Source organism: Anomaloglossus baeobatrachus, chromosome 4 (genome assembly GCF_048569485.1).
Source record: "Anomaloglossus baeobatrachus isolate aAnoBae1 chromosome 4, aAnoBae1.hap1, whole genome shotgun sequence".
Taxonomy (NCBI): Eukaryota; Metazoa; Chordata; class Amphibia; order Anura; family Aromobatidae; genus Anomaloglossus; species Anomaloglossus baeobatrachus.
In genome coordinates, this window is record NC_134356.1 from 576,278,515 (window position 1) to 576,300,947 (window position 22,433).

Genomic DNA, 22,433 nt, shown 5'->3' on the forward strand with positions numbered 1-22,433 from the left:
GCTGTTATGTCATCAATAAACACAAGTGACCCAGTGCCATTGAAAGCCATGCATGCCCATGCCATCACGTTGCCTCCACCATGTTTTACAGAGGATGTGGTGTGCCTTGGATCATGTGCCGTTCCCTTTCTTCTCCAAACTTTTTTCTTCCCATCATTCTGGTACAGGTTGATCTTTGTCTCATCTGTCCATAGAATACTTTTCCAGAACTGAGCTGGCTTCATGAGGTATTTTTCAGCAAATTTAACTCTGGCCTGTCTATTTTTGGAATTGATGAATGGTTTGCATCTAGATGTGAACCCTTTGTATTTACTTTCATGGAGTCTTCTCTTTACTGTTGACTTAGAGACAGATACACCTACTTCACTGAGAGTGTTCTGGACTTCAGTTGATGTTGTGAACGGGTTCTTCTTCACCAATGAAAGTATGCGGCGATCATCCACCACTGTTGTCATCCGTGGACGCCCAGGCCTTTTTGAGTTCCCAAGCTCACCAGTCAATTTCTTTTTTCTCAGAATGTACCCGACTGTTGATTTTGCTACTCCAAGCATGTCTGCTATCTCTCTGATGGATTTTTTCTTTTTTTTCAGCCTCAGGATGTTCTGCTTCACCTCAATTGAGAGTTCCTTAGACCGCATGTTGTCTGGTCACAGCAACAGCTTCCAAATGCAAAACCACACACCTGTAATCAACCCCAGACCTTTTAACTACTTCATTGATTACAGGTTAATGATGGAGATGCCTTCAGAGTTAATTGCAGCCCTTAGAGTCCCTTGTCCAATTACTTTTGGTCCCTTGAAAAAGAGGAGGCTATGCATTACAGAGCTATGATTCCTAAACCCTTTCTCCGATTTGGATGTGAAAACTCTCATATTGCAGCTGGGAGTGTGCACTTTCAGCCCATATTATATATATAATTGTATTTCTGAACAAGTTTTTGTAAACAGCTAAAATAACAAAACTTGTGTCACTGTCCAAATATTTCTGGACCTAACTGTAGGTTTCAGTCATTAGGGTGGTGGCGCGCACAGATTCAGTCACCGCTCTGTGTATGGAGAGCGGTGGCTGTAACCGCGCCCTGCACTGATTGATAGCTGGTTCTAAGGCCCCTTTCAGATGTCTGTGTTTCATCAGGTACAAGCCACACGCATAGGTATGGTCATGTGTGTGACATCTGTGTGAAAGGTACCGAAGAAAACACGGGTCTTTGAAATAAAAAGATTTTCTATCTTCACCTGTATCCAGCGCTGTTTTCTCCGGCTCTGCTGCCTCCTGCTTCTCACCCCCGCTCATTATAGTCATTGATTATTCACTGCACTGAGGAGCTGGAAGCCGGAGCATTGCAATGACCGCACCGCCGAGGACAGCATTGCAAGGGACAGGTGAGTATTCAGCAACCAGTGTGTGTGCAGTGACGTCCATGAGGTCATTTGAGTTCCCAATGAACACTGATGACATCCCCGCTACAGCGGGTGTCACCACGGTGACTTTACGGGTTCATCAGAGTTCATCGGGAACTCCAATGACCTCATGGACGTCACTGCACACACACTGGTTGCTGAATACTCACCTTTCACCGGCAATGCTGTCCCCGCGATGCTCCGGCTTCTAGGTCCTCAGTGCAGTGAATAATCAATGAATATAATGAGTGGGGGTCAGAAGCAGGAGACAGCAGAGCCGATAAAAATAGCGCTGAATACAGGTGAATATAGAAAATCTTTTGTTTCAAAGACCCGTGTTATCTCCGGTACATGTCACACTAATAACATCAGTGTGCGATCCGTGTGACACCCGTGCTGCTGGAGAAAAAGGGACATGTCTGGGTGTGTGCGTGCGGGGCCATGAGGGGTCACACAGTCCATGTGAAAACACAGCCGTGCGAGTAACTCCAGAGAATAACATGGGTACGTGTGGCATCCGTGTTAAAAACAGACGGCAGACATACCTGAACAGGGACGTCTGAAAGGGGCCTCATGATGAGTGGTGGCCACACCTGGGTACTGCTGATCCACCCACTATGATTTCAGTAGGAGGTGGCTCTGCAGTACCCAGCCACTATGGAAATGACAAAGCTGCTGTGCTCTTGCCGTATTCTTGAACTTACAACTGCAGCTGGTAAAAAGTGATCGGCGGGGATACCGCTGGTCGCACCCTTACCGTTCGAATAAGAATGACCCATTCTATGGGTAAGTCATCAATAACCCCTTTAACTAATTCTAGACCACCCATGGACTTTGAATATCTGATTGATCTGCATTGCACTCTGTATTGATGTTCTAAAATGTTACTACACCGAGATTATGCAGCAAACTCCCCATACAAAAGGCAGTAACGGTTTATTACCACGTCTGCCTTCCTGATAACTGTGTACATAGTACTGAACAACAGCTGGCTAAATAGTAATAGGAAACGCTGACAGTACATCTTCTGGGACCCAGTGACAAAACGTCTGGGTCCTAGGAGACCAAGTAAACTCTGCTCTGCTGGCCAAGGAACCTGAAATTGCCCTATAACTGTAGCAACAGATTGAAAAAAATGTATTTAAATGTTAAAATGCACCCAGCTATCTTTTACATGAGTGAAATAAATGAAAACAAATACATAAATTAATTGCAGGGAGGGGAATGAAAACATATAAAAAAAAGCTGAGGCCCATCCACATTGTTACTAAATCTGCCCTATTGAAAAAAAAAACATGAGTCTGGTATATGAAATAATTTTAAAATCTCAAGAAAACATTTTAAAGCTCTTCAAAACGAAAGTACAAGAAAATAGCAAAATGTGCTTGGTCAGGAATGGAGAAAAACACCCTGTCTTGAACCTATTAAAGGGATTGTCCACTTTGGGGGCAATCTTGTTTTCTCACTTAAAGGTATGTAATTGGGGCTAAAAATCTGTTTATTTTTTTATAATTGAGTTTCATTAAAATTGTTTGCACCATTTGCCCTTTAAAAACTCTTTCACTGTCTTTGGATGGTTACAGAATGAGTTAAAGGGGTATGGTCAACTTTGGAAGTTATCCCCTATCCATGGACCCAACGGATCTCTAGAACAGAAGCTCTGAAGAGCCTAGAGTTGAGCGAGTACCTAACTATTCGTACTCACTAAACTCATAACGAGTACTGTCTAAGGCGGGCTTTGCACGTTGCGACATCGCAAGCCGATGCTGCGATGTCGCACGCGATAGTCCCCGCCCCCGCCGCAGGTACGATATCTTGTGATAGCTGGCTTAGCGAAAATTATTGCTACGCCGGCTTCACATGCACTCACCTGCCCTGCGACCGTCGCTCTGGCCGGCGACCCGCCTCCTTCCTAAGGGGGCGGGTCGTGCGGCGTCATAGCGACGTCACACGGCAGGCGGCCAATAGCGGCGGAGGGGCGGAGATGAGCAGGATGTAAACATCCCGCCCACCTCCTTCCTTCCGAATAGCCGCCAGCGGCAGGTAGGAGATGTTCCTCGCTCCTGCGGCGTTATACACAGCGATGTGTGCTGCCGCAGGAGCGAGGAACTACATCGTACCTGTCGCTGCAGCATAATTATGAAAAAGTCGGAGCCTACAACGATGATACGATAACGACGCTTTTGCGCTCGTTCATCGTATCATCTAGCATTTACACACTACGATCTCGAAAGTGACGCCGGAAGTGCGTCACTTTCGATTTGACCCCACCGACATCGCATGTGCGATGTTGCAACGTGCAAAGCCGCCCTAATACTCGCGTATTCATTCCGAATGGTGTGTGCAATGCAAGTCAGTGGAGAGAAACTCACAGAGTAACGAGTAACCTGAATGCCGTACTATTTGTGTGAGTAGCGAATAGTATGGAATTCGGGTTACTCGTTACATTGAGAGTATTCCCAATTGACTTTCATTGCACATGCTATTCGGAATGAATACGAGAGTAGTAGACAGTACTTGTTATGAGTATAGCGAGTACGAATAGTTAGGTACTCGCTCAACTCTAGAAGAGCCCATGTGAATGGACCGGTGGCTGATCACGGCCATTGCTGCACCTATATTTATTTTTACTGGAAGCTTTGGAGATAGCTGCACTCGGCTGATCTCCGGCACTCACAAAAATAAATTGAACGGCAGTGTGCATGATCAACCACCGCTCTATTCACATGGGCTCTTCTAGAGTTGAGCGAGTACCTAACAATTCGTGCTCGCTATACTCATAACGATGAGGTTCTTCAGAACCGCGGTTCTCAGGATCAGTCAGACCCTCAGTGAAGTTAAAGGGCTTGTCTGGTCTAAAATGACAAGTCTGCAGTCCCTATGTGCATCACTCTATGTGATTGCAGACTTGTGAATCCTCACATCGGGCGCACTGTGAGGATTCGCTGATGCCAGAGCCGAGAATGGCGGTCACGTTGCCGCAAGTAAGAGATATGTATATTCCTAGCCAGAATCTGACTGGAGGGGTGCAAGTGTATTTTGAGAGGCTGTGCACCTGTAGTCAGATTCTGAGTGGGATTGTATATCTCATAATCATGGCCACGTGACCACCATCCACAGCTCTGATCTCGGTGAATCCATACAATGGACAGTGTGCACGAAGTGAGGATCCACAAGTTTTTAGTCACATAGAGGGACATACAAAGTGACTACAGACTTGTCCTTTTAAGCCTGCTTTACACCTTACAATTAGGTGTGCGATCTCGTATGCGATGTGACACGCCCAGGTCGCATATGCGATTGAATGAGATTGCACGTAGGTCGTTCATTTGCTGTCACACGTGCGTTAGTAGTCTATGTTAAATTGATCAATTTTGTGTGCGATCCTTTAGATCATGTGTTCTGTGACGTATGCATCGGGCACCCTTTTTTTTTTTTATTTATTGACTTGACAAGCGTGTGTAATGTGTAGGGATGCGTTTTTACTATGTCATCTGCCATTCACCTCTGCTACATGGCCGCTGACAGCAGACATAGACAGCCATGTAGCAGAGCTGAATGGCAGATGACAGCAGACACTGTCTGTGTCGCGCCCTGATTAGCGGTCACCTGTGAAGGATTCACCGGTGACCGCTAAACTCCTGAGTAACTGAATTGAGCAGCCCTCTCTCATATACTCACCGATCCCCGGCGCTGTACGGCTTTCTCACTGCTCCGGCGGCTTTTACTGTTTTGAAAAAGCCGGCCGCCCATTAAACAATCTCGGATTCCCTGCTTACCCCGCCCACCGGCGCCTATGATTGGTTACAGTGAGACACGCCCCCCCACGCTGAGTGACAGGTGTCACACTGCACCCAATCACAGCAGCCGGTGGGTGTGTCTATACTGTGTAGTGAAATAAATAATTAAATAATTCAAAAAAACGGCGTGCGGTCCCCCCAATTTTAATACCAGCCAGATAAAGCCATACGGCTGAAGGCTGGTATTCTCAGGATGGGGAGCTCCTCGTTATGGGGAGCCCCCCAGCCTAACAATATCAGCCAACAGCCGCCCAGAATTGCCGCATACATTATATGCGACAGTTCTGGGACTGTACCCGGCTCTTCCCGATTTGCCCTGGTGCGTTGGCAAATCGGGGTAATAAGGAGTTATTGGCAGCCCATAGCTGCCAATAAGTCCTAGATTAATAATGTCAGGCGTCTCCACGAGATACCTTCCATGATTAATCTGTAAGTTACAGTAAATAAACACACACACCCGAAAAAATCATTTATTAGGAATAAAAAACACAAACATATACCCTGGTTAACCACTTTAATCAGCCCCAAAAAGCCCTCCATGTCCGCGTAATCCAGGATGCTCCAGCGTCGCTTCCAGCGCTGCTGCATGGAGGTGACCGGAGCTGCAGAATACACCGCCGCTCCTGTCACCTCCACACAGCAACTGAAGACAGCCGCGCGATCGGCTGAGCTGTCACTGAGGTTACCCGCTGTCACTGGATGCAGCGGTGGATGCAGCGGTGGCCACGGGTAACCTCAGTGACAGCTAATCGCGCTACTCACCGCCGCTCCGGTCACCTCCACGCAGCAGCGCTGGAAGCGACGCTGGAGCATCCTGGATTACGCCGGACATGGAGGGCTTTTTGGGGCTGATTAAAGTGGTTAACCAGGGTATATGTTTGTGTTTTTTATTTCTAATAAATGATTTTTTCGGGTGTGTGTGTTTATTTACTGTAATTTACAGCTTAATCATGGAGGATGTCTCATAGACGCCTGACATGATTAATCTAGGACTTATTGGCAGCTATGGGCTGCCAATAACTCCTTATTACCCCGATTTGCCAACGCACCAGGGCAAATCGGGAAGAGCCGGGTACAGTTCCAGAACTGTCGCATATAATGTATGCGGCAATTCTGGGCGGCTGTTGGCTGATATTGTTAGGCTGGGGGGCTCCCCATAACGTGGAGCTCCCCATCCTGAGAATACCAGCCTTCAGCCGTATGGCTTTATCTGGCTGGTTTTAAAATTGGGGGGAACCGCACGCCGTTTTTTTTAATTATTTAATTATTTATTTCACTACACAGTATAGACACGCCCACCGGCTGCTGTGATTAGGTGCAGTGAGACACCTGTCACTCAGCGTGGGGGCGTGTCTCACTGTAACCAATCATAGGCGCCGGTGGGCGGGGTAAGCAGGGAATACGAGATTGTTTAATGGGCGGCCGGCTTTTTCAAAACAGTAAAAGCCGCCGGAGCAGTGTGAATGCCGTGCAGCACCGCGCCGGTGATCGGGGATCGGTGAGTATGAGAGAGGGGGTAAGAGGGATAGACTGACATGGACAGAGAGAGAGGGACAGAGATAGTGACCGACTGACAGAGATTAGTGCATGACAGACATTGTGAGGCGCTTCAGAACGCAGCTTTTCAGCTGCGCTCTGAAGCGGACCTTTTTTAAGCTGCGGTGCAGAGCGCACACCTGCGCACATAGCCTCAGACATCAAAATCGTATGAGGGATGTCACACGTTTCAATTGACTAGGTTCGTGCAACAAAACGTCCAATGTATGAGGAATAAACGTCGTGTATGCGATCACCGTATTTGCGTTCAATCTTGATTGCACGTAGGTGTCACACGCAAATACGTCACGAACGATGCAGGATGTGCGTCACTTACAACTTGACCCCGACGACGGATTGAAAGATTTATTGAAGCGTGTAAAGCGGGCATTACACTCCATCCCATGGATAGCTTCCAAACTTGAAAATTCCCCCTGGTCAGAAACTCCATCAGCGGCTCCTTCTGATTGTCCAATGGGAGAGTGTGTAAAGGGTGCTTTACACGAGACGATCTATCGTGCGATAGATCGTCGGGGTCACGGTTTTAGTGACGCACATCCGGCGTCGCTTGCGACCTCGGGCTGTGTGACACCTCCCAGCGACGCAGTATCGCTCACAAATCGTGAGTCGTGTACTCGTCGCAGTTTCATAATCTCATTAAATTAAAATGGCGCCGGTTGCTCATCGTTCCCGGGGTAGCACACGCCGCTCCGTGTGGCACCCCGGGAACGATGAACTGCAGCTTACCTCCGTCCCGCGGCACCCGCCGGCAATGCGGAAGGAAGGAGGTGGGCAGGATGTTACGTCCCGCTCATCTCCGCCCCTCCGCTTCTATTGGCCGGCTGCTGTGTGGCGTCGCTGTGACGCCGAACGTCCCTCCCCCTTCAGGAAGAGGATGTTCGCCGCCCAGCAGGTAAGTGCGTATGACGGGGGTTAACAACTCTGTGCGCCACGGGCAACTAATTGCCCGTGACGCACAAACGACAGGGACGGGTATGACCGATCGTGAAATTGCACGATCGATCGGCCCGTGTAAAGCAGGCTTAACTCTTAGATCTTCCTCCGAGCTTCTCAGCTGATTTATGACCACAGAACACACATCAAGGATGAGTATGAAAGAAGACAGAAGCCAAACAGGGCGAAAGACTTAATGAAGCCAAACTAAAAAAATGTTATACAGAAATACATGCATTTAAGTAAAAAACAAAACTGTCCATATGTAATGAATTGTGCCTGATTACTGTCACTATGTCACCTCCCAGCAGCGCTCACCTACGTTCTGCCTGATTAGTCGGTAATGTGTCACCTCCCAGCAGCGCTCACCTACGTTCTGCCTGATTAGTCGGTAATGTGTCACCTCCCAGCACCGCTCACCTATGCTGTACCTGATTAGTCGGTAATGTGTCACCTCCCAGCAGCGCTCACCTACGCTGTGCCTGATTAGTCGGTAATGTCACCTCCCAGCACCGCTCATCTATGCTGTGCCTTATTAGTCGGTAATGTGTCACCTCCCAGCACCACTCACCAGTGCTGTGCCTAATTAGTCACTATAGTGTCACCTCCCAGCACCGCTCACCTACGCTGTGCCTGATTAGTCACTATAGTGTCACCTCACAGCACCGCTCACCTATGCTGTGCCTGATTAGTCGGTAATGTGTCACCTCCCAGCACCGCTCACCTACGCTGTGCCTGATTAGTCGGTAATGTGTCACCTCACAGCACCGCTCACCTACGCTGTGCCTGATTAGTCGGTAATGTGTCACCTCACAGCACCGCTCACCTACGCTGTGCCTGATTAGTCAGTAATGTGTCACCTCCCAGCAGCGCTCACCTACTCTGTGCCTGATTAGTCGGTAATGTGTCACCTCCCAGCACCGCTCACCTACTCTGTGCCTGATTAGTCGGTAATGTGTCATCTCCCAGCACCACTCATCTATGCTGTGCCTGATTAGTGGGTAATGTGTCACCTCCCAGCACCGCTCACCTGTGCTGTGCCTAATTAGTCACTATAGTGTCACCTCCCAGCGCCGCTCACCTACGCTGTGCCTGATTAGTCACTAATGTGTCACCTGACAGCACCACTCACCTACGCTGTGCCTGATTAGTCAGTAATGTCACCTCCCAGCAGCGCTCACCTACGCTGAGCCTAATTACTGTCACTGTGTCACCTCCCAGCACCGCTCACCTACGCTGTGCCCGATTAGTCGGTATTGTGTCACCTCCCAGCACCGCTCACCTACGCTGTGCCTGATTAGTCGGTATTGTGTCACCTCCCAGCACCGCTCAACTACGCTGTGCCTGGTTAGTCAGTAACGTGTCACCTCCCAGCACCACTCACCTACGCTGTGCCTTGTTAGTTGGTATTGTGTCACCTCCCAGCACCGCTCACCTACGCTGTGCCTGGTTAGTCAGTAACGTGTCACCTCCCAGCACCACTCACCTACGCTGTGCCTGATTAGTCTGTAATGTGTCACCTCTCAGCACCGCTCACCTACACCGTGCCTGATTAGTCGGTATTGTGTCACCTCACAGCACCGCTCACCTACACCGTGCCTGATTAGTCGGTATTGTGTCACCTCACAGCACCGCTCACCTACACTGTGCCGGATTAGTCAGTAATGTCACCTCCCAGCAGCGCTCACCTACGCTGTGCCTGATTAGTCAGTAATGTCACCTCCCAGCACCACTCACCTACGCTGTGCCTGATTAGTCGGTAATGTCACCTCCCAGCACCGCTCACCTACGCTGTGCCTAATTAGTCGGTAATGTGTCACCTCCGAGCACCGCTCACCTATGCTGGGACTGATTAGTCGGTAATGTGTCCCCTCCGAGCACTGCTCACCTATGCTGGGCCTGATTAGTCGGTAATGTGTCACCTCCCAGCACCGCTCACCTATGCTGGGCCTGATTAGTCACTAATGTGTCACCTCACAGCAGCGCTCACCTACGCTGTGCCTGATTAGTCGGTAATGTGTCACCTCCGAGCACCGCTCACCTACGCTGTGCCTGATTAGTCGGTAATGTGTCACCTCCCAGCACCGCTCACCTATGCTGGGCCTGATTAGTCACTAATGTGTCACCTCCCAGCACCGCTCACCTATGCTGTGCCTGATTAGTCGGTAATGTGTCACCTCCGAGCACCGCTCATCTATGCTGTGCCTGATTAGTCGGTAATGTGTCACCTCCCAGCACCGCTCACCTACGCTGTGCCTGATTAGTCGGTAATGTGTCACCTCCCAGCACCACTCACCTACGCTGTGCCTGATTAGTCGGTATTGTGTCACCTCCCAGCACCGCTCACCTACGCTGTGCCTAATTACTGTCACTGTGTCACCTCCCAGCACCGCTCACCTATGCTGTGTCTGATTAGTCGATAATGTGTCACCTCCCAGCACCGCTCACCTACGCTGTGCCTAATTACTGTCACTGTGTCACCTCCCAGCACCGCTCACCTACGCTGTGCCTGATTAGTCAGTAATGTCACCTCCCAGCACCACTCACCTACGCTGTGCCTGGTTAGTCAGTAACGTGTCACCTCCCAGCACCGCTCACCTACGCTGAGCCTGGTTAGTCGGTAATGTGTCACCTCCCAGCAGCGCTCACCTACGCCGTGCCTGATTAGTCGGTATTGTGTCACCTCCCAGAACCGCTCACCTATGCTGTGTCTGATTAGTCGATAATGTGTCACCTCACAGCACCGCTCACCTACGCTGTGCCCGATTAGTCACTAATGTGTCACTTCCCAGCACCGCTCACCTATGCTGTGCCTGATTAGTCGGTATTGTGTCACCTCCCAGCACCACTCACCTACGCTGTGCCTGATTAGTGGGTAATGTGTCACTTCCCAGCACCGCTCACCTACGCTGTGCCTGATTAGTCGGTAATGTGTCACCTCCGAGCACCGCTCACCTATGCTGGGCCTGATTAGTCGGTAATGTGTCACCTCCCAGCACCGCTCACCTATGCTGGGCCTGATTAGTCACTAATGTGTCACCTCACAGCAGCGCTCACCCATGCTGTGCCTGATTAGTCAGTAATGTCACCTCCCAGCAGCGCTCACCTATGCTGAGCCTAATTACTGTCACTGTGTCACCTCCCAGCACCGCTCACCTATGCTGTGCCTGATTAGTCGGTAATGTGTCACCTCCCAGCACCACTCACCTATGCTGTGCCTGATTAGTGGGTAATGTGTCACTTCCCAGCACCGCTCACCTATGCTGTGCCTGATTAGTCGGTAATGTGTCACCTCCGAGCACCGCTCACCTATGCTGTGCCTGATTAGTCGGTAATGTGTCACCTCCGAGCACCGCTCACCTATGCTGTGCCTGATTAGTCGGTAATGTGTCACCTCCCAGCACCGCTCACCTATGCTGGGCCTGATTAGTCACTAATGTGTCACCTCACAGCAGCGCTCACCCATGCTGTGCCTGATTAGTCAGTAATGTCACCTCCCAGCAGCGCTCACCTACGCTGAGCCTGATTAGTCAGTAATGTCACCTCCCAGCAGCGCTCACCTACGCTGAGCCTAATTACTGTCACTGTGTCACCTCCCAGCACCGCTCACCTATGCTGTGCCTGATTAGTCGGTAATGTGTCACCTCCCAGCACCACTCACCTATGCTGTGCCTGATTAGTCGGTAATGTGTCACCTCCCAGCACCGCTCACCTATGCTGTGCCTGATTAGTCGGTAATGTGTCACCTCCCAGCACCACTCACCTACGCTGTGCCTGATTAGTCGGTAATGTGTCACCTCCCAGCACCGCTCACCTATGCTGTGTCTGATTAGTCGGTAATGTGTCACCTCCCAGCACCGCTCACCTACGCTGTGCCTGATTAGTCGGTAATGTGTCACCTCCCAGCACCGCTCACCTATGCTGTGCCTGATTAGTCGGTAATGTGTCACCTCCCAGCACCGTTTACCTACGCTGTGCCTGATTAGTCGGTAATGTGTCACCTCCCAGCACCGCTCACCTACGCTGTGCCTGATTAGTCGGTAATGTGTCACCTCCCAGCACCGCTCACCTACGCTGTACCTGATAAGTCGGTAATGTGTCACCTCCCAGCACCGCTCACCTACGCTGTGCTTGATTAGTCGGTAATGTGTCACCTCCCAGCACCGCTCACCTATGCTGTGCCTGATTAGTCGGTAATGTGTCACCTCCCAGCACCACTCACCTACGCTGTGCCTGATTAGTCGGTAATGTGTCACCTCCCAGCACCGCTCACCTATGCTGTGTCTGATTAGTCGGTAATGTGTCACCTCCCAGCACCGCTCACCTACGCTGTGCCTGATTAGTCGGTAATGTGTCACCTCCCAGCACCGCTCACCTACGCTGTGCCTGATTAGTCGGTAATGTGTCACCTCCCAGCACCGTTTACCTACGCTGTGCCTGATTAGTCGGTAATGTGTCACCTCCCAGCACCGCTCACCTACGCTGTGCCTGATTAGTCGGTAATGTGTCACCTCCCAGCACCGCTCACCTACGCTGTACCTGATAAGTCGGTAATGTGTCACCTCCCAGCACCGCTCACCTACGCTGTGCTTGATTAGTCGGTAATGTGTCACCTCCCAGCACCGCTCACCTATGCTGTGTCTGATTAGTCGGTAATGTGTCACCTCCCAGCACCGCTCACCTACGCTGTGCCTGATTAGTTGGTAATGTGTCACCTCCCAGCACCGCTCACTTACGCTGTGCCTGATTAGTCGGTAATGTGTCACCTCCCAGCACCACTCACCTACGCTGTGTCTGATTAGTCGGTAATGTGTCACCTCCCAGCACCACTCACCTACTCTGTGTCTGATTAGTCGGTAATGTGTCACCTCCCAGCACCACTCACCTACGCTGTGTCTGATTAGTCGGTAATGTGTCACCTCCCAGCACCACTCACCTACGCTGTGCCTGATTAGTCGGTAATGTGTCACCTCCCAGCACCACTCACCTACGCTGTGTCTGATTAGTCGGTAATGTGTCACCTCCCAGCACCACTCACCTACGCTGTGTCTGATTAGTCGGTAATGTGTCACCTCCCAGCACCACTCACCTACGCTGTGTCTGATTAGTCGGTAATGTGTCACCTCCCAGCACCACTCACCTACGCTGTGCCTGATTAGTCGGTAATGTGTCACCTCCCAGCACCGCTCACCTACGCTGTGCCTGATTAGTCGGTAATGTGTCACCTCACAGCACCGCTCACCTACGCTGTGCCTGATTAGTCGGTAATGTCACCTCCCAGCACCGCTCACCTACGCTGTGCCTGATTAGTCGGTAATGTGTCACCTCCCAGCACCACTCACCTACGCTGTGTCTGATTAGTCGGTAATGTGTCACCTCCCAGCACCACTCACCTACGCTGTGTCTGATTAGTCGGTAATGTGTCACCTCCCAGCACCACTCACCTACGCTGTGTCTGATTAGTCGGTAATGTGTCACCTCCCAGCACCGCTCACCTACGCTGTGCCTGATTAGTCGGTAATGTCACCTCCCAGCACCACTCACCTACGCTGTGCCTGATTAGTCGGTAATGTGTCACCTCCCAGCACCACTCACCTATGTTCTGCGTGTGAACATTTAGATATGACGAAAAGAAATGGAACCATAACAACCAATCAGGTTTAAGCTCACATTTTCCAAAACAGCATGGGAAACAAGAGCTGTAATATGATTGGTTGCTACGGGTAACTTTTTTTTCAATCAACTTTATTTCGAAGCACACGGTCGCACTTGTACCCGCCTATCTGCAGCACAGACCCCATATCAGTGTTATGCTGTGCTCCGGTCACACACCTTCCGAGTCACGGCCTGGGACTGCTGAAGCTTCTCTAACTCGTGTAAAGCTGCTAGCCTTTGCTTCAGCTGAGCCCTGAGCGCCTGCTTAGCGGCTTGTATCGTCGCCATCTTGACCGAGAAAAAAAAGAGAAACACACTACGTTTCAGTCGCAATTCCTCGGCTCCGCCCCCGGCTGACAGGGCAGTGACCTTATGTGCTGAGGGCTGACGCGGTAGAAAACAGCGGGTCTGTAACCTCCAGGTTCTGTATAAAGAAAACTACATCTCCCGGCATGCCATCGTCTTGCAATGCATGCTGGGAGCGAAGCTTCTCGAGCAGCTGATAGAACACTCCTCCCCCAGACCATTGCCGCACAACACACGACGTTCTATCTTGATGACGTCATGCAGTTCCACGACGTCACACACGGCGTCCAATCACTAATAGGAAACGCCCAGATTCGGGAGGAGCAAGATAGATACCAGCACCGGAAGTGGAGGGAAAGACCGGAAGTGGGAAAGAAGGAAGTGACTGACACCGGTAGCGCTTCTCCCCGTAACCCAGTGCTGTCCGGCTTACGTAACGGGAGTCCAACAGGCGGCAGACGCTCTTCGCTGGCGACAGGAGACGCAGGGGCGGGTGTCCGGGGGCGCCACTCATCGCTCTAGGCCGGTCACAGTTATCCAGCGCTCAGCGGGGACTTGTCCGTCCAGGGGTCCCCCCTCCAATCCTCGGACCCCGGCCTGTGTGTGAGGTGAGTGCATATACGAGCCCGGGAGGCGCTGTGACGTATCCAGAGTGTGTAGGGCTGCAAGCGACACGGCCTATTGTGCTGCCTCACACAGCACGGGCATACATGGAGGGGGCGACGGTCACTACCTGTACCCGGTGGGGAGAGCCTGAGGCGGTGGGACAGAGAGAGAAAGGAGTGCCCGGGGGTGGGGGGACAGAGACAGGGGAGCCCGGGGGTGGGGAGGGACAGAGAGAAAGGGGAGCCCGGGGGTGGGGGGACAGAGAGACAGGGGAGCCCGGGGGTGGGGAGGGACAGAGAGAAAGGGGAGCCCGAGGGGTGGGGGGGACAGAGAGAGAGAGAAAGGGGAGCCCGAGGGGTGGGGGGGACAGAGAGAGAGAGAAAGGGGAGCCCGAGGGGTGGGGGGGACAGAGAGAGAGAGAAAGGGGAGCCCAGGGGTGGGGGGACAGAGAGAGAGAGAAAGGGGAGCCCAGGGGTGGGGGGACAGAGAGAGAAAGGGGAGCCCAGGGGTGGGGGGACAGAGAGAGAAAGGGGAGCCCAGGGGTGGGGGGACAGAGAGAGAGAGAGAAAGGGGAGCCCAGGGGTGGGGGGACAGAGAGAGAAAGGGGAGCCCAGGGGTGGGGGGACAGAGAGAGAAAGGGGAGCCCAGGGGTGGGGGGACAGAGAGAGAAAGGGGAGCCCAGGGGTGGGGGGACAGAGAGAGAAAGGGGAGCCCAGGGGTGGGGGGACAGAGAGAGAAAGGGGAGCCCAGGGGTGGGGGGACAGAGAGAGAAAGGGGAGCCCAGGGGTGGGGGGACAGAGAGAGAAAGGGGAGCCCAGGGGTGGGGGGACAGAGAGAGAAAGGGGAGCCCAGGGGTGGGGGGACAGAGAGAGAAAGGGGAGCCCAGGGGTGGGGGGACAGAGAGAGAAAGGGGAGCCCAGGGGTGGGGGGACAGAGAGAGAAAGGGGAGCCCAGGGGTGGGGGGACAGAGAGAGAAAGGGGAGCCCAGGGGTGGGGGGACAGAGAGAGAAAGGGGAGCCCAGGGGTGGGGGGACAGAGAGAGAAAGGGGAGCCCAGGGGTGGGGGGACAGAGAGAGAAAGGGGAGCCCAGGGGTGGGGGGACAGAGAGAGAGAGAAAGGGGAGCCCAGGGGTGGGGGGACAGAGAGAGAGAGAAAGGGGAGCCCAGGGGTGGGGGGACAGAGAGAGAGAGAAAGGGGAGCCCAGGGGTGGGGGGACAGAGAGAGAGAGAAAGGGGAGCCCAGGGGTGGGGGGACAGAGAGAGAGAGAAAGGGGAGCCCAGGGGTGGGGGGACAGAGAGAGAGAGAAAGGGGAGCCCAGGGGTGGGGGGACAGAGAGAGAGAGAAAGGGGAGCCCAGGGGTGGGGGGACAGAGAGAGAGAGAAAGGGGAGCCCAGGGGTGGGGGGACAGAGAGAGAGAGAAAGGGGAGCCCAGGGGTGGGGGGACAGAGAGAGAGAGAAAGGGGAGCCCAGGGGTGGGGGGACAGAGAGAGAGAGAAAGGGGAGCCCAGGGGTGGGGGGACAGAGAGAGAGAGAAAGGGGAGCCCAGGGGTGGGGGGACAGAGAGAGAGAGAAAGGGGAGCCCAGGGGTGGGGGGACAGAGAGAGAGAGAAAGGGGAGCCCAGGGGTGGGGGGACAGAGAGAGAGAGAAAGGGGAGCCCAGGGGTGGGGGGACAGAGAGAGAGAGAAAGGGGAGCCCAGGGGTGGGGGGACAGAGAGAGAGAGAGAGAAAGGGGAGCCCGAGGGGTGGGGGGACAGAGAGAGAGAGAGAGAAAGGGGAGCCCGAGGGGTGGGGGGACAGAGAGAGAGAGAAAGGGGAGCCCGAGGGGTGGGGGGACAGAGAGAGAGAGAAAGGGGAGCCCGAGGGGTGGGGGGGACAGAGAGAGAGAGAGAGAAAGGGGAGCCCGAGGGGTGGGGGGGACAGAGAGAGAGAGAGAGAAAGGGGAGCCCGAGGGGTGGGGGGGACAGAGAGAGAGAGAAAGGGCAGCCCGGGGGAGGCAGGAGGAGCCTGGGGGGTAGCGAGAGGAGGCCCGGGGTGGGGGTTTGGGAGATGAGCCCAGGGGGGGGTAGTGAGAGGAGGGGAGAAGAACCTGTGGGGTGGTGGGGAGAGAAGAGGACCGTGGGGGGAGGCCCAGGTGGGGGAGGAGAGGCTAGATGCCTGGGGGAATGGGAGGCCCATGGTGAGGAGAGGAGCCTGGAGGGAGTGGGAGACCTGGGTTGGGAGAAGGGGAGGGAAGGCCTGTGGTTTTTTTTTTTTTTTTTTTTTTTTTTTTTTTAAACCTCAATATTTGTAGCCAAAACCAGGAGTGGGAAACAGAATACAGCAGGGGTGCTCATGTTTTTATTATAGTTTTCCTCTGCTTGTTCCACTCCTGGTCTTGGCTAAAAATACTGTGGTAAAAAAACTCAGCAAATACTCCATGTGTGAAATATACACAGGATTCGGCTCTGCTTGCTACTCGGGCAGGTGTCACTTGATAGCACTTATGTCATTTTCAGCCTTGCGGTTAAGTGCCTGTCTTTGTGGTGCTCACTGTCTGGAGCGTCCCTTTAACTCAGCACAACAACAACCTTGGCATCTCCATGTAAATATGGGGAGAATCCTTGTCTTTGCATTGGGCTCCTGAAAAGTGAAATATTTTTAAAACTATTAAAATATTATTTGTCCAGCATTGTTAATGCTGTAAAAACAAATGAATGCAATCTGTTTGTTTTTTCTTTTTAAATATATAAATGTAAGGCCCGTTTCACATTGCGCTTTTACTTACGTTCTGTGGTCCCGTTGGGACATCCGTCCGAACCGCCCCTCCCCACCCCACAAAACGTGTTTCGGACGCATGCGCCGACAGAGCCATTGACTGTAATTGAGCAGACTATGTTAGCGTGTGCTCTCTTGTACCATTTTTGCACAAATAAGTTTTCTGCAGGCGGACACACGACCCGAACCTAGTAGACTATGTTTTGGTGTCTGTCTGCAGAAAACATATATGCACGAAAATGGTGCAAGACAGAGCACACGCTAACGTAGTGCGCTCCATTATAGACAATGGCCCTGTCGGGGCATGCGTCTGAAACCCGTTTTGCAGGGTGGGAGAGGGGCGATTCGGACGGCTGCCCTGACGGGACCACTGAACGTAAGTAAAAGCGCAATGTGAAAGGCGCCTTAGGGATCAAAATGTACAAGTAGGTACACAAATATGGTTCCAGGGAAGCCCTCATACAACTATCACTCAGAATATTTAATTGTTAATAATAATAATAATAAATAATATTAATTTATATAGCGCTATTAATTCCACAGCGCTTTACATACATTGCCAACACTGTCCCCATTGGGGCTCACAATCTAGAGTCCCTATCTGTATGTTTTTGGAGTGTGGGAGGAAACCCCCGCAAACACGGGGAGAACATACAAACTCCTTGCAGATGTTGTCCTTGGTGGGATTTGAACCCAGGACCCCAGTGCTGCAAGACTGCAGTGCTAACCACTGAGCCACCGTGCCACCCTTATAAATAATAATAATATTATTTATTATTATAATAAAGCAATTTTTATCACTGTCATTTTCCTGACCTGCCTTGTGAATCTCAAAAAGACAATGCACTTCTTGTAATCTCGGCATTAAAAGTCCACAAGAAACAATCTGTCATCTGGCTGAAAATTCTGACTTTCGGAAATTAGGGATGAAAAGAAGCTGTGACGGAAGGGGTTAACTATTCTAAGTATACTGGGTATTGGTAGGAAGCGCATGAGACTTAGTCAGTTTGGGTCGTTGCTGAGTCTTGGAAACTTCTGCCGTGACTTTGCTGTATCCCGCACTTCTGCCACTAGCTGACGATTTTGCTCGTAGGTTTAGAGGAGGACCGGTGGTGACTCTCAGGAACAGGGGGATTGAGTGTCTGCCCATGCAGGATGTTCAGGTCATTGTGACGCTTTTCTGTGGGTCTCATACATGTGTTTTGGCTGAGCTGCACGCAGTCTTCCCCTGGATACACATGTTCTGTCTGAGCCCCCTTCCTCACATAGTGCCTTCCCAGGTGCCTTCTTCAGATCCTCCAGTTTTGCATTGTAATCCCTGTGATGCTGCGGTGTCCATGGAAACTGTCATTATTGCAGGATGTGTGGCTCACAGCTGACATGTTGCCTGCGTCCTCCCACATTTGTTTGTGTGGATTCAGACCTAAGGGAACAAAATGACAGCTTAGATGGTGCAACAGTTTTAAGGTGTTCTTATACCATTTATTGGGCCATAGACTTGTCAGGTGGCGCTGTAGTCTCCCCTAGTATCAGTGCTTGTGGTGGGGAATGCCTCTGTGGCCTGATTTATTATCCTATAGAAATCATTGACCAAATAACCTTCGTATTGTCACACAGAGGTGCAGTAAGGGCCAGAAGCTTCCATGGCTGCCGTATATTACTTCTGTTCTGGTTGACCTATGGGCATTTATTGCCCTTCCACAGGATTGGTGACTGATGTATTGCGGGGTGTGATTGTCTCGCATGTACACTTCGTCTTTGTATCCAATATTCGGCTGTCTCAGTCCTGTGGGTAATGAATGTATAGAAAAATACAAGTCTAAGGGGTACTTCTCACATAGCGAGATCGCTGCTGAGTCACGGTTTTTGTGACGCACCAGTGACCTCATTAGCGATCTCGCTATGTGTGACAGTAGCGATCTGGCCCCTGCTGTGAGATCGCTGCTAGTTACACACAGTGCTGGACCATTTTTTGCTCGTTGCTCTCCCGCTGTGAAGCACACATCGCTGTGTCTGACAGCGAGAGAGCAACGATCTGAATGAGCAGGGAGCCGGCTTCTGACAGCCTGTGGTAAGCTGTAACCAAGGTAAATATCGGGTAACCAAGCAAAGTGCTTTGCTTGGTTACCCGATATTTACCTTAGTTACCAAGCACAGCATCGCTTCCACGCGTCGCTGGGGGCTGGTCACTGGTTGCTGGTGAGATCTGCCTGTGTGACAGCTCACCAGCGACCATGTAGTGACGCACCAGCGATCCTGACCAGGTCAGATCGCTGGTGGGATCGCTGGAGCGTCACTAAAGTGTGACGGTACCCTAAAAGGGCACCACTAATGAGATTAACCTAAGGCTGTGTGCACTTTTTGCATTTTTGCTATGTTTTTGCTCGCAGATTTGTCACAAAACTACAAGCAAATCTTGATGCAAAGTCGATGAGAATCCTGAAATGTAGTGCACACGTTTAGGATTTTCTCCTTGCAGATTTGGTGCAGAAAATAGTCTGCGGCATATCAATTCTTTCTGCGTTTCTGGCTGCTTTGTTTCCCTCATTGAAAGCTATAAAATAAAACACATTGAGAACCCTGCAAAACGCATGTTTTACGCTGCATTTTTCCAGCCAAAACATGCAATTTGGTGCAGACATTTCTGCACTGAATCTGCAATGTGGGCGCATACTTTAAGGCCCAGTCACACACAACGACTTACCAGCAATCCCGAAAACGATGCGACCTGATAGGGATCGCAGGTAAGTCGCTGGGAGGTCGCAGGTGAGATGTCACACAGTCAGATCTTACCAGCGATGCAGGAACAATACAGGTCGCAGTAGCGACCTGTATAACGATCTCTGCTGTCACTGTGACCCTGTCACACAGTGTCAAACACAGCGATATGTGCTGCCCAGCAGGACATCGCCTTTGAAGAAAATGACCTGGAACATTCTGCAATGACTAGAGATCTCACAGCAGGGGCCTGATCGCTGGTAAGTGTCACACATAACGAGATCGCTAACAGGATCGCTACTGCGTCACCAAACGGTGACTCAGCTGCGATCTCGCTAGCGATCTCGTTATGTGTGACCGTACCTTTACACATACTTAGTGATTAACCATTTACAACTAAAAGATAATGAAGTATGCAAGTGCATAAAGGACCTCAAAGTACAAATCACTTTATCAAAAATGACAACGTTTAAAAAGCCAATAGGCAGCAATAAGAACAATGTGCCCTCAATGAGCTAGTGATGAGCGAGCACTACTATGCTCGGGCCTCATTGACTTCCATTATGCTCTGTACATGAGTCGAGCCCGTCCTAGCATCTGACTGCTGGTTACGAGAACCAGGCATTTTAGTGCTGCAATAATGTAACAAATAAGAGTATCCATAAAAAGAAAGTGAATTGACCCAATGGACATAGAGGTTACTTTTACATTGATGGTCTATTCTAAAGGCCCCGTCACACACACAGAGATAAATCTTTGGCAGATCTGTGGTTGCAGTGAAATCATGGACATATTGTTCCATTTGTACACAGCCACAAACCTGGCACTGATTGTCCACAATTTCACTACAACCACAGATCTGCCGCAGATTTATCTGTGTGTGTGACAGGGCCTTTAGGATAGGTAATCAATGTCCGAAAACCGGCAGCCCCGCTGAGCAGCTGTTTGTTTTTTTTTTCTGGTGCGGGCTGCGGTAGCAGGTATTCGGAAATGCTCCGTTCAGGAGCTTCTTCGTCAACTAATAGTGGCCAGGTACAGCACACCCACCTCCTAATTAAATCAATAGGAGGTGGATGAGGTGTGCCCGGCCTCGACCGCTATCTGGAACTGGGCATTTCCTGCTGCTGCCGGTATCAGTAACAGCTAATCGGTGGAGGTGCTGGGTGTCAGAACTCGGCCGATGAGACATTGATAACCTATCCTAACGATAGGCCATCATTGTAAAAGAACTGGATAACCCCTTTAAGTTGAACTTTACACATTGCTTGAACCGTATCAAGCAATAAACAGGAATCTGGTCCTATAAGAAAACCTCAGCAATAAGTAGTATACTTGGTAGAATAGAATATCAGAGATAAGTACATGGAACTCAAAATAATAAACCCTATAATGGGGAAATGGGCACGAGAGCTGTAGTGAATAAACATCACAGTTGACTGAGATAATAATGGATATAGGAGGGACCTGTACGATGAGGCACAGGAGGGAGAAGACCCCACGCGTATGACCACCAGACCTGTGGCTTCATCAGGAGTAAAGTGAAGGCAGAAAGGGAGAGAACGTCATGTATGCAACAAATAAGCGGTAATCCGTTACCACATGTAGAGACCGGCTCTCTGGAAGATGACTGTTAGCACAAAGCAGCATGGAGACATGGTCAAGGTGTTTGTGCAAATAATGTAGGCATAATATTGTAAGAAAGCAGAAATGTGTTCACCAAAGAGAAAGGGAAAAGAAAACACAAAGCGCTCCGATCTAAATCTAGCTGTATAGATAATTCGTAGGTGAATGTTATATTTCCTACTCACCTTTAGCAAGCCTTGTTAAGTTGCTTATCGATCCTTTAGGACCTCAGATCTCAATGGAGAGTTCTCCTTCCCAAATGGAATGCTGCAGACTCCTGGTGGCTATTCTGTAACTCAACCCGGGTTACCATAGGAATAATATCAATGTCAAATCCTCCAGGCTGTGTGCGCTCCCAAACAATTTGATCATACAGGCTGTAAATATTTCCTGTACAATTTTTTTATTTTTACAAGAACAAACAATACGTTTCTACAAACAAATGTCTTCCTCAGGTATTTTGTCTCACAGTATACCTGAGGAAGACATTTGTTTGTCGAAACGCGTTTTGTTCTTGTAAATAAAAAAATTGTACAGGAAATATTTACAGCCTGTATGATCAAATTGTTTGGGAGCGCACAGCCTGGAGGATTTGACATTGATAAGAAAGCAGAAAGACAGTCTAAGTATACATCACATGTACAGGGCACACATAGATAATGAATGTAGGGTTCATGTGGGACCACCACTTCTTGCAAACCATGGAGACTGACTCCTGTGGGGGTCCGAGGCTCCAACCCTGAGGATGTGATATGGCATTTCTTTATATTTTATTCTCATACTATGGTACGGAGCTGTATGTGGGTCTGTGACATACCGAGGTCCTCAGAGCCGGCCCCATTCTGGGCAATTAGGTGATGTTATCCTCTGTGAGCGTGGAATGATGCAGAATTGCTAGATGCGGTCATGTGAGTGACCCTGCGGTTGAGGGCACTGATGCCATAGTAATCAATGAAAACATTTTAATAATGTAGGTGTCGTGTGTAATTATTATAATCCACGGTGATTTATGACTTCGATATTTTGGGAGTGTGGAAAACGAAGTGATGGCAATGACTAATATAAAAGGAGTGACTGTTA

The 22,433-nt window shown here is 50.7% G+C and overlaps 2 protein-coding genes across 3 annotated transcripts in view; one reads left to right on the plus strand and one right to left on the minus strand.

Annotated features, from left to right (window-relative positions):
- Positions 1 to 13,806, minus strand: part of MTHFS (methenyltetrahydrofolate synthetase) — a 28,231-nt gene extending 14,425 nt beyond the window's left edge. The window contains exon 1 of the mRNA XM_075346110.1: positions 13,523 to 13,806. Within this exon, the coding sequence (XP_075202225.1) occupies positions 13,523 to 13,633 (111 nt within the window). The 5' untranslated portion in view covers positions 13,634 to 13,806. The remainder of the gene's footprint in view (positions 1 to 13,522) is intronic.
- A 122-nt stretch (positions 13,807 to 13,928) lies between these two features.
- Positions 13,929 to 22,433, plus strand: part of ZFAND6 (zinc finger AN1-type containing 6) — a 45,282-nt gene continuing 36,777 nt past the window's right edge. Inside the window, exon 1 of one of the 2 annotated variants that reach the window (XM_075346108.1) lies at positions 13,929 to 14,259. The gene's annotated coding sequence lies outside the window, so the exon portion shown is untranslated. The remainder of the gene's footprint in view (positions 14,260 to 22,433) is intronic. The other variant, XM_075346109.1, reaches the window with a different exon arrangement.